The 15,645-nt window shown below is 35.3% G+C and overlaps 1 protein-coding gene across 3 annotated transcripts in view; it reads left to right on the top strand.

Moving 5' to 3' along the window:
• The window catches only part of ITFG1 (integrin alpha FG-GAP repeat containing 1), a 232,780-nt gene that overhangs the window by 68,391 nt on the left and 148,744 nt on the right, over nucleotides 1-15,645 (top strand). For all 3 annotated transcript variants that reach the window (XM_027092142.1, XM_027092144.1, XM_027092143.1), the window contains exon 8: nucleotides 7,308-7,389. In XM_027092142.1, coding sequence (XP_026947943.1) covers nucleotides 7,308-7,389 — 82 coding nt within the window. The remainder of the gene's footprint in view (nucleotides 1-7,307; nucleotides 7,390-15,645) is intronic.

Genomic DNA, 15,645 nt, shown 5'->3' with positions numbered 1-15,645 from the left:
ACCAATCAGTCTTCCCTAATACGCATGTTAACAGGGCCCCTGCTAGGCTGTCAGCTGTTGAGAGAGATGCCTGTCACTTAAGTTGTCAGCATGATGGTTTGTTGAAGAAAACCCCTTTTAAAAGACTAATTTTTCCTACTTGCCTTCAGGCTTATATACAAAAATAAGAACAACAGATACTAAATTTACTCGCAAGTTGACGAGGCAATATAGTTTTTTAATTGCAAATAGAATATTCCCAAACTGATGTCATGGTTTCACTTTATTTTTAGCTTGATGTAGATTATATGAAATACTAATTAATGAAGAATAGACTACCCAGATTTTTAAAGTTGAATTATAGGTACATAATGGAGGACAGGATTTGAGGACAAGCCAAATTGGCCAACTGAGTGACATTCATCAAATAATGGTCGAGTATTAAACCTCACTTTCCTCATATGGAAAACAGGTATAAGAGTGTCATGTCGGCTTCATAGACTGTTTGTGAAGATTAAATGCAACAATGTGTGTAAAATACCTGGCACACAATACACACCAAATTTTAGTTTGAGATCACTTGGTTTCCCAGCTATTTACTCCAGATTGTCTTTTATTCAATCTAAATTAAACCCATAGCATTTTGTAGATTTTTGTTAAAATACTTTTGAAAAATAAACAGATTTTTAAAAATGTAAAGTGCAGGCTCATGGAAGAAGACTCATTATCAGCCATCTCTTATAGAAGAGTCATGATTCAGATTTCTTCATGGAAGGAAACTAGGATCGGGCAACAGCTTTGTTTAGACAAGATTAGGGCTTTTAAATACTACTAACTACTTCCAAACTAAGCAATTTGATCCTTTTTTCTTTTTTTTTATGAGGCAAGGAAAAAGAAAGACATCTAAACCAGAAAGATTTATCTTTGTTTAATGTACTATATATATATATATATATATATATATATATATATATATATATTTTTTTTTTTTTTTTTGCGGTACGCGGGCCTCTCACTGACGTGGCCTCTCCCGTTGTGCAGCACAGGCCCCGAACGCGCAGGCTCAGCGGCCATGGCTCACGGGCGCAGCCGCTACGCGGCATGTGGGATCTTCCCGGACCGGGGCACGGACCCACGTCCCCTGCATCGGCAGGCGGACTCTCAACCACTGCGCCACCAGGGAAGCCCAAATGTATTATATTTTTTAATATAGTTGTATTTGTTTTTCTGATGATAGAAATACAGTTATATTTTTAATGATTACCATAAATGAAAATTTCCACTAGTGGGGGATACTCGTTTTCAGGTGGCCTTGAAAACAATACTTCAAGTGAATCTTGAGGTATTAGAAAATGAGAAAATCAATCATTTTGATTAACAAACTAGTATCCATCAGGGGGAGAAAAGCCTCATTACAAATAAATATTATATATATATATATAAAATTACAGACTACTTTTGAGTATATTATTTCCTCTCAACCTAGGCTGATTTAAAGGTCATAAAGTGAAGCAACTCAATAGGAGAAAAATCTTCAAGAAGAGACTCGATTTTGATTGGACTCTTTTTTCCCTTTCTTGTCTTCTTTAAAGAAAATAAATTATCTATTTGACAGTAGAGACTAAGGGTTTTTCATGTGGTAAAACAGCTGGGTCAATAAGGTACTCACATTAACAATAATATAAAAGTCATTAGTACAAAGTAAGGGGAATGTAGACTCAAAATTAACTTGTTCAGATAAAATGTAGGTTTTGTAAAATGGGAGGATCATTTTTAATTTAGAAGTTGGGCAAACAATTCACAGTAACACACTAATTGACAAAAAAAAAAACCCTCAAACCCTATAAAACCATATTAGCTAATAGAAGAATATGCGCTGCAACAAATCTTTTTAGGTAGTTTGGGCACAGCCCCATGGTAGGTGCTCTGGGAGATCAGAAGTCGACAGAAGACGAGGAGGAGGGCTAAGATGTGAGTGTAGGCAACTCTGACTGGTATGATGAGAGGTACAAACCTCATGCTGCAAGGAGTTAAAAGACAGAGCAGTTGCTTCCATTTGGACCACCCAGGATCATCTGGGAAGGCTTCAAGGAAGATGTGGTATTTGAAATGGCTGGTACAGATGAGCAGGATTTTAGTGGTTGAAAGTGAGAAGAAGAAAGAGGGCAAGGACATGCATGGGAAACACAGGACATAGAGTAGAAAGTGGCTGGTTTGGGCCAGAATATGAAAAGATACTGGAAGGTTAGATTAGAACAACTGGTTTAGACAAGATCAGCAAAGGTCTTGACTCCTAAACTAAGTAATTTGATCTTTTAAAAATTTATTGAGAAGCTTAAGTCCTAAAGGTTTTATGACTGAGCATGAGATAAATAGAGCTTTCATTATTGCAGTTAGTCTGGCTATTGCATATCAGATAGGTTAGCATGGAAAATCTGGAGGTGGGGGGATGACTTAGGTAGAATCTACTATATCCTGGGAAAGAGGTGGATGATTAAAGGAGTAGAATGTTGGGAATAGACAAGAAGGGATAGGTATGAGAAGACAGAAGGACCATTAATGCAAGGGTAACAGAAAAGACAAAGGAAGATCTAATTTGGGGCAGGAAAAAAAAATTGTTTTAGATAAGAGACATATCAATGAAATGGTTAGAAATGTAGGACTGAAACTCAAGGAAGAGAATAGATAAGTATCATGAAGGGAAAGAGTTAAGAGGGGAATGGCAAAGCCAGACCCATGGACAACACCCACCGCCCTTAGAAACTTTCAATCTTGGCACTTAATGCCATTTTAGGCCAGATGATTCTTTGTTTTTTTTTGGTTTGTTTTTGTTTTTTGGAGTTTTTTTTGAAGAATAGTTGATTTACCATGTTGTGCCAATCTCAGCTGTACAGCAGAGTGACTCAGTATACATATATATACATTTTTTATGTTCTTTTCCATTATGGTTTATCCCAGGAGATTGGATATAGTTCCCTGTGCTATACAGTAGGACCTTATTGTTTATCTCTTCTAAATGTAATAGTTTGCATCTACCAACCTCAAACTCCCCCAGTCCATCCCTCTCCCTCCCCCACTCCCCGTTGGCAACCACAAGTCTGATCTCTATGTCTGAGAGTCTGTTTCTGTTTTGTACATAGGTTCATTTGTGCCATGTTTTAGATTCCACACATAAGTGCTATCTCATAGTATTTGTCTTTCTCTTTTTGACTCTACTTCATTTAGTATGAGAATCTCTAGTTGTATCCATGTTGCTCCAAATAGCATTGTTTCTTTTTTATGGCTGAGTAATATTCCATTGTATATATGTACCACATCTTCTTTATACTTTCATCTATCGATGGACATTTAGGTTGTTTCCGTGTTTTGGCTATTGTGAATAGTGGTGCTATGAATATAGGGGTGCATATATCTTTTTGAATTATAGTTTTGTCCAGGTATATGCCCAGGAGTGGGATTGCTAGATCATATGGTAATTCTATTTTTAGTTTTCTGAGGAACCTCCATACTGTTTTCTGTAATGGCTGTACCAACTTACATTCCCACCAACAGTGCAAGAGGGTTCCCTTTTCTCCACACCCTCTCCAGCATTTGTTATTTGTAGACTTTTTAATGATGGCCATTCTGACCAGTGTGAGGTGGTACCTCACTGTAGTTTTGATTTGCATTTCTCTAGTAATTAGTGATGTTGAGCAGCTTTTCATGTGCCTACTGACCATAGGCCAGATGATTCTTTAATGTGGAGATCTGTCCTGTGCATTGTATGTTGTTTAGCAGTATCCCCCCTGGCCCCTGCTCACTTAGGTGCTAGAAGCTGGCTCTCAATTGTAACAATGAAAATGTCTCCATATATTGCCCAGTGTCCTCTGGCAAACAAAATCACCTCTGGTCAAGAACCATTGCTTTATGCAAATAAAGATGTAGACACATGATAGTCATCCTATGTTGCTTCCTGATCATTTTTTAACATTATAAATATGGCAGTTTTAATAGTAAATATTAAAACCTGCAGGCCAAAGCATAGGTGGTCTTCCATGTAAAGATACTTGTTACAACATAGCACCTGTGGCTGGAATTCAAGCAGAAAATGGCAAATCCCTTGTCAATGGCAGTGTGTTAGCTGCTTCAATGGTGGGTAGCAGAAATAATAGTATTAATACTAGCGTTCCTACTACCAATTATAATGTTAACTACATACATATTTGTGCATATGCTGAGCTAATAAGCACTTTATATGGATTATTTTACTAATCCTCACAAAAACCTTGTAAAAATTCATTTTAGAGATAAGTAAACAGATGCTTACATTAGAACTAACTTGTTCAGACCTCAAAGCTAGGAAACAGTGGAGCTGGGAGTTGAACTAGGAAATCTGTCTCTAAAATTTGGACCCTTAAGTCATTGCACAGTCATTCCAGAAACCAAGTAGGTGGAAGAAAAGGTAAAAGACATAGTTATAATTGTAGCAGTGGGTTGGCCCAATTTTGGATTGCAGGACTACAATGAAGGCAAGTAAGAACAGCATGGTAATGAATGGGACAGAGTGGAGTGGTCTCAAATAGCAGCTCATGAAAAAAGTACTTGCAGCTCAGAAGCACAGGACTGACATTATATAAAAATACCTTAAAAGTGCCTGATAACTTTACATTTTGCAGAACTCTTCCTAAAGTTTCATTCCATTGATCCTCTCTAGAACCCTGCAAGTACACAGTACATTTATCCCCTTCGAACAGTTGAAGAACAGAGACCCAGAGCAGTAAGTGGCTGTTCCAAAGTGATACAACTTAGCAATGAAAGGTCTAGAACCACGTCATCTAACTACATGTCTACTTCCCTTTCTACCAGACTGTTCTACTCTCTCAGTTTAAAAGAGTATTGATCACGTTTGTCTTTCCTACATTAAATAGGTACAAAGCAGCTTCATCTTTGAAAATAAGTGTAGGCATGCATCACTTTAAAATATGTCATCTAATAAGAGTAATAACATAGTGATGATTAAGTTTATTGAATCATTTTAATCAAATACTAAATATGTACATGACACTGAAATTAAGTCCTATAGGTTTGTACTGCCAAATGGAGTAAAGAATAAGCAATGATAATGATGGAAAGATAAATTCAATAAAGTGTTATCTTTTCCCCCAATTATGTCATATATATAATGTATTCTGCACGCTCTCACTGTAGCAAGAATATATGATTCTCTTTTTCTTACAGTTAGAAGAGGGTTTTGTTCTTCTTATACTGAGATTCATGGTGAATGTGGCATCTTAGAAATGGGAGGCTGTCACCTGGGGAGTATTCAGTGTTTCTTGGTGGAGATGCATCATGAAGTTATACAGGCATACCTGTTTTATTGTGCTGCACTTTATTACACTTCACAGATAGTGCTTTTTTTTTTTTCTTACAAATTGAAGGTTTGTGGCGGCCCTGTGTCAAGCAAGTATATCAGCACCATTTTTCCAGCAGTATTTGGTCACTTCTTGTTTTCTGTGTCACTTTTTGTAATTCTGACAATATTTCAAACTTTTTCCATAGTATTATATTTATTATGGTGATCTGTGATTATTGATCTTTGATGTTACTATTGCAAAAAGATTGCAACTTGCTGAAGGCTTAGGATGACAGCACTTTTTTTCAGCAATAAAGTATTTTTTAATTAAGGTATGCCCATTTTTTTAGGCATAATGCTTTTGCACACTTGATAGACTACAGTATAGTATAAAAATAACTTTTATATGCACTGGGAAACCAGAATATTCCTGTGACTTGCTTTATTGCAATACTCACTTTATTGTGGTGTTCTGGACTGCAATATCTCTAAAGTATGCCTGTATCTGGAAACATTTCTAAATATATTTTATTGAGTTTAACAGTACTTCACTGGGGTAATTCATTCACTTGAGTCATTTAATAGGTTGATGTTCAGCTTTATGTTAGATGAGGCTGATGTATTTTAAGAGAGATTTTTCCATTCATTCAAGAATAATTATGTCCACTTTGTACCTGATGCTGTAATCTTTCTAGAATGCAAATTCACTTGACACTTGTCAGAAATTTGGCAATTTTGATGCATCTCTAGTGTAATTTCAGGTACTAAGTAAGACTGGAGGGGAATCCTAAGTTTTAAGACAAGTAAATAAGATTTCCGTAGAAAAATCATTCAAAAATATATCAGATACTTTAATAATGGTAGGTAGGAGAAACATGTTTCTGCATGTGGATGATGGTGTATTAAAATGGTTGGAAAACTGCCTGTCACAAGGCAAATTTTACTTATTCATGTTTCTCAAGCATGTAGTCTTCATGCTTTCAGTGTAGCAATGCATTTCTCTGTAAATGTTAGAAATAATTTCTTAAGAAACTAACTTGCAGATATGCAGTATCCTTAGAGGAACAAAGGAGAAAAATGTTTTAAAATTGTTTAATATTTTAAAATATATAGGTATCCTATATAAAGTATGTAGGAATCAGGGTCAGTATATCGAATAGTGAATAGAGAAATCAGTGATAAGAAGAGAGCTCTAAAGCTGAGAGCTCAAAACCCAAATGCAGAGTTTTGGGGGGTTTTTCTTGTGTAGTAATCTAAAATTATAGAAAAGAAAGGCAGTAATTTAAAGAAATGTATATTATTTTTGTAAGCCAGACATTCCATTTTGGTAAGAGTAACTGAAACAAATGATCTCTAATGGGTTCTCCTTTTTTGTTTAGCTTATCCACCTCTGGTTAGTACATGGCAGATGTTGTACTCCTTTGCTCCCTTTCTAATTGATACAGAAACTTGGGTTGATAATGAATGGGCCATTTAAGGATGGGTGTAATTCTCATTTCATTTGAATATCTGTTCCTAATTAACCCCCAACAGAATCATCTTCCTTCAAATCTGTAAATCATAGTGTCTTTCCTACTTATACCACTTATATGTTACCTTCAGAAATTCTGTTTTCCTGACTTATATTTTATCTCCCAACTGGACTGTAAGCTCTTTGAAGGTAGGAACTATGTTTTGGGCTTCTTTATATTCCCCAAACCTTCCACAGTACTTGAAAGTAGAAGACACTCATTCTGTCTGAAATTATGATGATGATTTAGTAAAACATACCATACCTGAATTGACAGCAAGGAAAGCACTCCAAATGCACATCTTCAACTCACAGCAGTTTCTTTCATTTTATGAGAAAAGTGGAACAGAAAATTGGGATAATTTTTTGCAGTACAACAAAAGTCTTAAATTATTTATTTTTCTGCTTTAGTTAAAATGCTTTGTTTCACATTTGACAAATGAATGGATTATGATGGTCTAATCCAAAACTTTCTGCCTTTAACAGGATGGAAATTTCTCTCTCAGTACTGTATTTGAAAAACCTCAAAATATGATGGTAGTTGGACAGTCAGCATTTGCCGACTTTGGTAAGATTGTTTTTGTCTTTGAAAATCTCCCCGTCTCTCTGACCTAGTCATATTAATTCCCCATATCTAAAAGTAACTTTAGTGTCTTCAGAGCTATTACTGATTTAAAAGATGCCTGTCCTAGTATTATACATGGCATGTGGTCAATTCTTTAATACAATAAGGAGCAATTTATGACGTGTGTTTAAATTATAGTTTGAATTTAAGGGACTCCTGTTTGCAGGAGTAACATGCAAAACCAAGGATGTCTACTGAGGCTCTTCTAGAGAATACCAAATAGTAATTATCATGACATTTTTATGTATATCCACACTGTAGAACAAAAATATTGAGGAAATTAACCTGATCTCTTCAAACTACTTGAATATTAAAAAACATTTTTGTTTATATCTTAATTCCAAAGAGTAGCATCTGTTATGAATCTCTGTTTTCCAAAAGATTCTACACAATAAATCAAGTTCAGAACTTCCAAAGCATATATGGCTCTTTCATCATTTGTCAGGGTTATTATTAAAAGGATTTTGGTGTCAGATGGAAAAGTGGTCTAGATGACCACTACCTGAGTCCAAAGTTCGCTCCCATCCTGCTTTTCCTTCATTCTACCAACAAACATCTCAGCCCTGTTCCTCAAAATGCAAGTGACATATTACCAGAGGCCTCAATTTCTTCATTTGTAAAATGAGGATGATGATTATAACCATCTCACAAGGCTATTGTGAATAACACAATGTGAGTAAAGCACAGCATCAGGCACAGAGTAAGTGCACAGGAAATTATTGTAATTATATAATCTCAGTCTTTTCACTGGACTTGTTTGGTCTTGTTGTTGCTGCTTTTTGCTCTGCTGACTAAATCAACTCATTGTTCAGTGTCATAGAGACGTGTCCCATGACAACTAAAGCAGGAGGTTTGATAGTGTTATTTGATGAAAATTTCAACATGAATCTCTGTTGTACAGTATTTTAGTTTTATTACATTGAATATTACTTTGATTTTGAGCAAATTTCTGGGGCCTGATTTATAGTCTTTAATGCAAATAGTCAAGTGTTAGGATACATGAATTTTTCTTTTAATTTGCTTATGGACTTGATTAGCTGGATTAATGACAAATCCCTTTGCAAGTCTCTCTCTAGGGAAAGAAGTATATATGCAGTATATAATTCTCAGGAGGCTCACAGACCTCCCTTAACCCCTGGTTAGGATCCTCCAAATTGAAGATATTTGTTTTATTATTGTGTGTTTTGTATGATGAAGTGCTTTGCTTGTAACAAAGTTATTAGTAGCTTTACTTAAAGATTTTTTTTAATTGTGCTAACCATACACATAGACATTTAATTTACATGTTTGTATTTTTTCAATGTGCAGAATATAGGATATAGTCAATTAAACATAACTATTTCTCTCCTATTTTTAATAACTTTAGGTGAGTATATCAGTAAACTTTTTTAATAGATCAGTAAATTTTAAAGAAATAGCCCACACTGTCTTTTTAAAACTTGATGTATTTTTAGCTGGGTATTATCAAAAAACAAGACTGCTTATGAGTCCAAACAGATGGCATTGAATAAGGTTATGAATATTAATATATAAAAATATGCATTTTCCTATACATTTGAATATGTCTGTAAATTGCATCCTGCCCTCCATCCACCACCCCTCACACTCCTTTTGAACCAAGGCAAGGGAAGTGACTGACAGCCAGGAAGTCAGAGTGATATCAGAAATTCACCATTTGTTTGGTTAAGAAAAAGTACATGCTTGAAGCACATGCATGAATAAATGATATAGCTCACAGGAAGACTCCTGTACCAAAAAGGAATGTTTAAATGGCTCCCAGCTCACCTGCATTGTCTAGGAACAGAAGTTTTTTACCTATGATGAAGTTTTTAGTTTCTAATGTAAAATATTTTTTAAAAGATATCAAAAAACCTACTCTTAAAGAAGGCTGTGCTGGTATAGTGAAAGGGAGGTAGGATGGTTTGAAATCAAACAAATCAGGAACTTCTAGCTAATAAAACAAGGAAATAATTATTCAGACTTATGATAACATTATTTATTCCCTTTATAAGACAAACAAATACTTTCCCAGAAATCACCTAAATAAAACTCTATGAAATGTTACACAGCCAATAAAATGGGAGTTATGAAGATTCTGTTAGGAGAAAAAAGCAGAACAGTATGTTGTACAGTATGATCATTAAAAAAAAATAAGACTAGAGCAAAATATATCAAAATGATGATAATGGTTGCGTTAAAGTCGGAAAATAGGTTATCTTATTACCTGTTTTCCAAATTTTCTGCTATGTGGTTAGATTAATTTAGTAATGAAAAAGTAAAATATAGAAGGATAATAGTCAACTATGGCAAGAAAGAAACCAAAGTATGTACTTAGTGTTTAGATATTTCTGTCGTATTACCTCTGAGTTCATATATAATTTATCCTATCCTCTGAGTTGCATGAACAACTCCTTCAGAGAAGGTCATGTACTTACACACAGTCTTTAACTCCTACAGCTTTGTAGATACAGTAGTAGTCCCTAGGTATCCACAGGGGATTGGTTCTAGGACCACCCCACCATCACCAGTTCCCACCAGCTACTGCCAGATACCCAAATCCGAGGATATTCAAGTCCCTTATAGTGTAGAAAATTACATGGTACAGTCAGCCCTCCATTTCTGTGGCTTCTACAGTTGATTGAATGGATGCAGAACCCATGGATATGTAGGGCCAACTGTACCTTTTTAAATTAACTTCAGAAAGTAAAACAAAATCTTCTGGTCTGATGGGATATGCAGAAGGTAATGCTTCTGGGACATGGAATAGGAAGTCAGGGGGAGTTTATTAGAATCTCTGAGATACCTGAGATTTTCATATCAAAAGAGAGGTGGATTTCAGAAGATGTGGTTCATATATACAATGGAATATTACTCAGCCATAAAAAGGAACAAAATTGGGTCATTTGTTGAGATGGATGGACCAGAGTCTGTCATACAGAGTGAAGTAAGTCAGAAAGAGAAAAAAAATATTAACACATGTAGGTGGAATCTAGAAAAATGGTACAGATGAACCTATTTGCAGGGCAGGAATAGAGACACAGACGTAGGGAACGTACCTGTAGACACAGGGGTGGGATGAATGGGGAAATTGGGATTGACGTATATGCACTGCCGTGTGCAAAATAGATAGCTAGTGAGAACCTGCTGTATAGCGCAGGGAGCTCAGCTTGGTGCTCTGTGGTGACCTAGATGGGATGGGATGGGGGGTGGTGGGAGGGAGGTCCAAGAGTGAGGGGATATATGTATACATATAGCTGATTTACTTCATCGTACAGCAGAAACTAACACAACATTGTAAAGTAACTATACCCTAATTAAAAAAAAAAAAAAAAGACAGGGTAGATTTAAACAGTTTTGAAATACTCGATCTCCTAAGGATGGAAACCAATCAGGAGACAGATCGGGCATGAGGTGGTGTGAGCATGAGCTAACTACATCAATAATTGGAGGGACAGTTGGGAGAAACTTTGCAAAGAAATAATCAGTAAATGTACTGGTTGGTTTGACAATAGAAGGATTAAAAAAAAAAAAAAAACAACTTGCCTCTGAATAACTAGAAGAATCATTCTTTTCTCTACCATTTTTCATATCTACCATTTTTCCTAGAGATAGGTAATCAGGAGAGAAAACTGGTTTGGATATTAAGATACTTTAGAGTCATTACTTTAACAATGCTAGTAAGACAACAAGCTGGAACATTTATGAAACATAAGTTTAGTAATAAAACCAAAGCAAGTTTGAAAGTCCTTCAAGAGCTAAGAGATCAAGAACTGAATGAGCCCTCCAAGAAGGAGAGTGTGAATAGAGTTTGACACGAATAAGGAGGGAGAAAAAAAGAGTGCTAAAATGTGGTCAGAAAATATTGATGATATTAAAATGTGATGTACAAGGATGACCACGAAAAGGCCTTTGGATTTACAGTTTAGCAGGGCACTAGTGGCCCAAAAAGGTGTCATTTACAGAGCTCTTTAGCATTTCCTGAGCCTTAGAAATCAGCTAATAAGTAGTAGCTGCTGTTGGTTATTAGCTGGGCCCTGGCCTCACACTTGGGAGATCTGCAACCCATAAATGCCTCTAATACTTAAACAGTCATCTTCTAGAAAACATGTTGTGCCTTACCCTATTATATCACTCTTTTAAACTGTATGTTAAAGGTGAGTGTTTTTCTAGGTAGGCTTAGAATATCAAGGTGTTTAGAATTTCAGCAAATAAGGTAGTATCTGTTAAACTACATAGGACATAAAGTCAGGCTTCCCTGGTGGTGCAGTGGTTGAGAGTCCACCTGCCCATGCAGGGGACACAGGTTCGTGCCCCAGTCCGGGAAGATCCCACATGCCGCGGAGCGGCTGGGCCCGTGAACCATGGCCACTGAGCCTGCGCGTCCGGAACCTGTGCTCCACAACGGGAGAGGCCACAACAGTGAGAGGCCCGCGTACTGCAAAAAACAAAATAAAAGTCAAGAAAAATAAGGTACATTTTTTTCTATCAAAATAAGTTATATACAACCACACTTAGAGAAAACATTAATTTTGTATGCAATGCCAGATGTAATAGAAATCAATAAAAAGCTGCAAAACTGAAGGGAGAACACAAACCTTAACAGAACGTCAGCATTTTCTGTAGATTGAATCATATTTTAAATCTCATAAAATACATAAATTTATATATCCCAATCTAAATCTTGTTTATCAGATCATCATAAAGAGATCACACTTTATTCTTCAAGTGAAGAAAGAATACTGGCATGTTGGTGAAACCTGGGAATTGTAAATTAGGCCTAAATAATCCTATAAGTGATAAAGGAGTTAATGAAAATAGGAAACTTTGTCATCCGTGAAAGTTACTAACATATCGGAAAGTATTGAACCCCATAAATAGTATCACTTATGATTGAAACCAAATCTTATTCAATTGAGTATCCCAATGGCCTAGTACAGTAGATAATAAATGACGTTTAAAGGGAGAAAAACCCCACAAGCAAGTTATTTTATGAAGTTTTTATGCTGCTTGATAAAAATTCAGATTAAAATTCCAAATTAACTGTGGTACAGCTGAAATAGTTCAAAATAACAGCAGTTTTCCTTCCTCTTGTTTTACAGTTGGGTATATTCAGTAACAATTTGATGAATTAAAATTGCTTCTTGTTAGTTTTGATCTGGAAATAAAAGAAAATCACATGAGCCATGTATGGAAATTTAAAATTTATATTTAGCCTAAATGCTAATGGGTAATTAAATGTTCATATTCTCTTCTATTGTTTTTTTTTTAATTTTTATTGGAGTATAGTTGATTTAAAATGTTGTGTTAGATTCAGGTATACAGAAAAGTGAATCAGTTTTACATATACATATATCCACTCTTTTTCTAGATTCTTTTCCCATATAGGCCATTACAGAGTATTGGGTACAGTTCCTTGTGCTGTACAGTAGGTTCTTATTAGTTATCTATTTATATAGAGTAGTGTGTATATGTCAATCCCAATCTCCCAATTTATCCTTCCCCCCTTATCTGCTAACCATAAGTTTGTTTTCTACATGTGTGACTCTACTTCTGTTTCGTAAATAAGTTCATTTGTACTGTTTTTTTAGATTACACATATAAGTGATATCACATGATATTTGTCTTTCTGTGTCTGTCGTACTTCACTCAGTATGACAATCTCTAAGTCCATCCATGTTGCTACAAATGACATTATTTCCTCCCTTTTTTATGGCTGAGTAGTATTCCATTTTATATATGTACCACATCTTCTTTATCCATTCCTCTGTCGACGGACATTTAGGTTCCATGTCTTGGGTATTGTAAACAGTGCTGCAGTGAACATTGGGGTGCATGTCCTTTTGGACCATGTTTTTCTCCAGATATATACCAGGAGTAGGATTGCAGGGTCATATGGTAGCTCTATTTTTAGTTTTTTAAGGAACCTCCATACTGTTCTCCATAGTGGCTGTACGAATTTACATTCCCACCAACACCGTAGGAGGGTTCCCTTTTCTCCACACCCTCTCCATCATTTATTATTTGTAAATTTTTTAATGATTGCCATTCTGACAGTGTGAGGTGATACTTCACTGTAGTTTTGATTTGAATTTCTCTAATAATTAGTGATGTTGACCATCTTTTCATGTGCTTTTTGGCCATCTGTATGTCTTCTTTGGAGAAATGTCTATTTAGATCTTTTGCCCATTTTTTGATTGGATTGTTTGTTTCCTTGATATTGAGCTGCATGAGCTTTTTGTATATTTTGGAGATTAATCTCTTTTTGGTTGCTTTGTTTGCAAATACTTTCTCTCATTCTGAGGGTTGTCTTTTTGTTTTGTTTATGGTTTCCTTTGCTGTGGAAAAAGAAATTAGATCCATTTTTTAATTTTTAATTAGATCCATTTTTTTATTTTTGTTTTTATTTTTAATTAGATTCATTTTTTATTTTTTTAATTAGATCCATGTTTTAATTTTTGTTTTTATTTTCATTACTCTAGGAGGTGGATCAATAGAGACCTTGCTGCGATTTATGTCAAAGAGTGTTCTGCCTATGTTTTCCTTTAAAAGTTTCATAGTGTCTGGCCTTACATTTAGGTCTTTAATCCATTTTGAGTTTATTTTTGTGTATGGTGTAAGGGAGTATTCTAATTTCATTTTTTTACATGTAGGTGTCCATATTTCCCGACACCACTTATTGAAGAGACTGTCTTTTCTCCATTGTATATTCTTGCCTCTGTCATAGATTAGGTGACCATAGGTGCGTGGGTTTATATCTGGGGTTTCTATCCTGCTCCATTGATCTATATTTCTGTTTTTGTGCCAGTACCACACTGTTTTGATGACTGTAGCTTTATAGTATATAATCTGAAGTCGGGGAGCCTGATTCCTCCAGCTCCATTTTTCTTTCTCAAGATTGCTGTGACTGTTTGGTGTCTTTTGTGTTTCCATACAAATTGTAAAAATTTTTGTTCCAATTCTGTGAAAAGTGATATTGGTAACTTGATAGGCATTGCATTGAATCTGTAGATTGCTTTGGGTAGTACAGTCATTTTCACAATATTCAATCCTCCAATCCAAGAACATGGTATATCTCTCCATCTGTTTGTGTCATCTTTTACTTCTTTCATTGGTACCTTATAGTTTTCTGAGTACAGGTCTTTTGCCTCCTAAGTAGGTTTATTCCTAGGTACTTTATTCTTTTTAACGCGATGGTAAATGGGATTGATTCCTTAATTTCTCTTTCTGATCTTTTGTTGTTAGTCTATAGGAATGCAACATATTTCTGTGTATTAATTTTATATCCTGCAACTTTACCAGATTCATTAATTAGCTCTAGCAGTTTTCTGGTAGCATCTTTAGGATTCTCTGTGCATATTATCATCTCATCTGCCAACAGTGACAGTTTTACAGTGACAGTTTTACTTCTTCTTTTCCAATTTGTATTCCTTTTATTTCTTTTTCTTCTCTGATTGCCATGGCTAGGACTTCCAAAATTATGTTGAATAATAGTGGTTAGAGTGGACATTCTTGTCTTCTTCCTGACCTTAGAGGAAGTGCTTTCAGTTTTTCACCATTGAGAATGATGTTTGCTGTTGATTTGTCATATATGGCCTTTATTATGTTGAGGTAGGTTCCCTCTGTGCCCACTTTCTGGAGAGGTTTTATTATAAATGGGTATTGAATTTTGTCAAAAGCTTTTTCATTATCTATTGAGATGATCATATGGTTCTTATTGTTTAATTTGTTAACATGGTGTATCATATTGATTGATTTGTGTATATTGAGGAATGCTTGCATCCCTGGGATAAAATCCCACTTTATCATGGTGTATGATCCTTTTAATATGTTGTTGGATTCTGTTTGCTAGTATATCCTTGAGGATATTTGTGTCTGTGTACATCAGTGATATTGGTCTGTAATTTTCTTTTTTTGTTATATCTTTTTCTGGTTTTGGTATCATGGTGATTGTGGATTCGTAGAATGAGCTTGGGAGTATTCCTTCTTCTGCAATTTTCTGGAAGAGTTTGAGAAGTATAGGTGTTAACTCTTCTCTGAATGTTTGATAGAATTCATCTGTGAAGCCACCTAGTCCTGGACTTTTGTTTGTTAGAAGATTTTTAATTGCAGTTTCAATTTCAGTACTTCTGATTGGTCTGTTTATATTTTCTATTTCTTCCTGGTTCAGTCTTGGACGGTTATACCTTTTAAGAATTTGTC

The sequence above is a fragment of the Aethalodelphis obliquidens genome, unplaced genomic scaffold (genome assembly GCF_003676395.1).
Source record: "Aethalodelphis obliquidens isolate GAN/ISIS:26980383/991018 unplaced genomic scaffold, ASM367639v1 scaffold75, whole genome shotgun sequence".
NCBI lineage: Eukaryota > Metazoa > Chordata > Mammalia > Artiodactyla > Delphinidae > Aethalodelphis > Aethalodelphis obliquidens.
The sequence above is the reverse complement of the archived record's forward strand: the minus strand, read 5'-3'. Positions and strand labels throughout refer to the sequence as shown.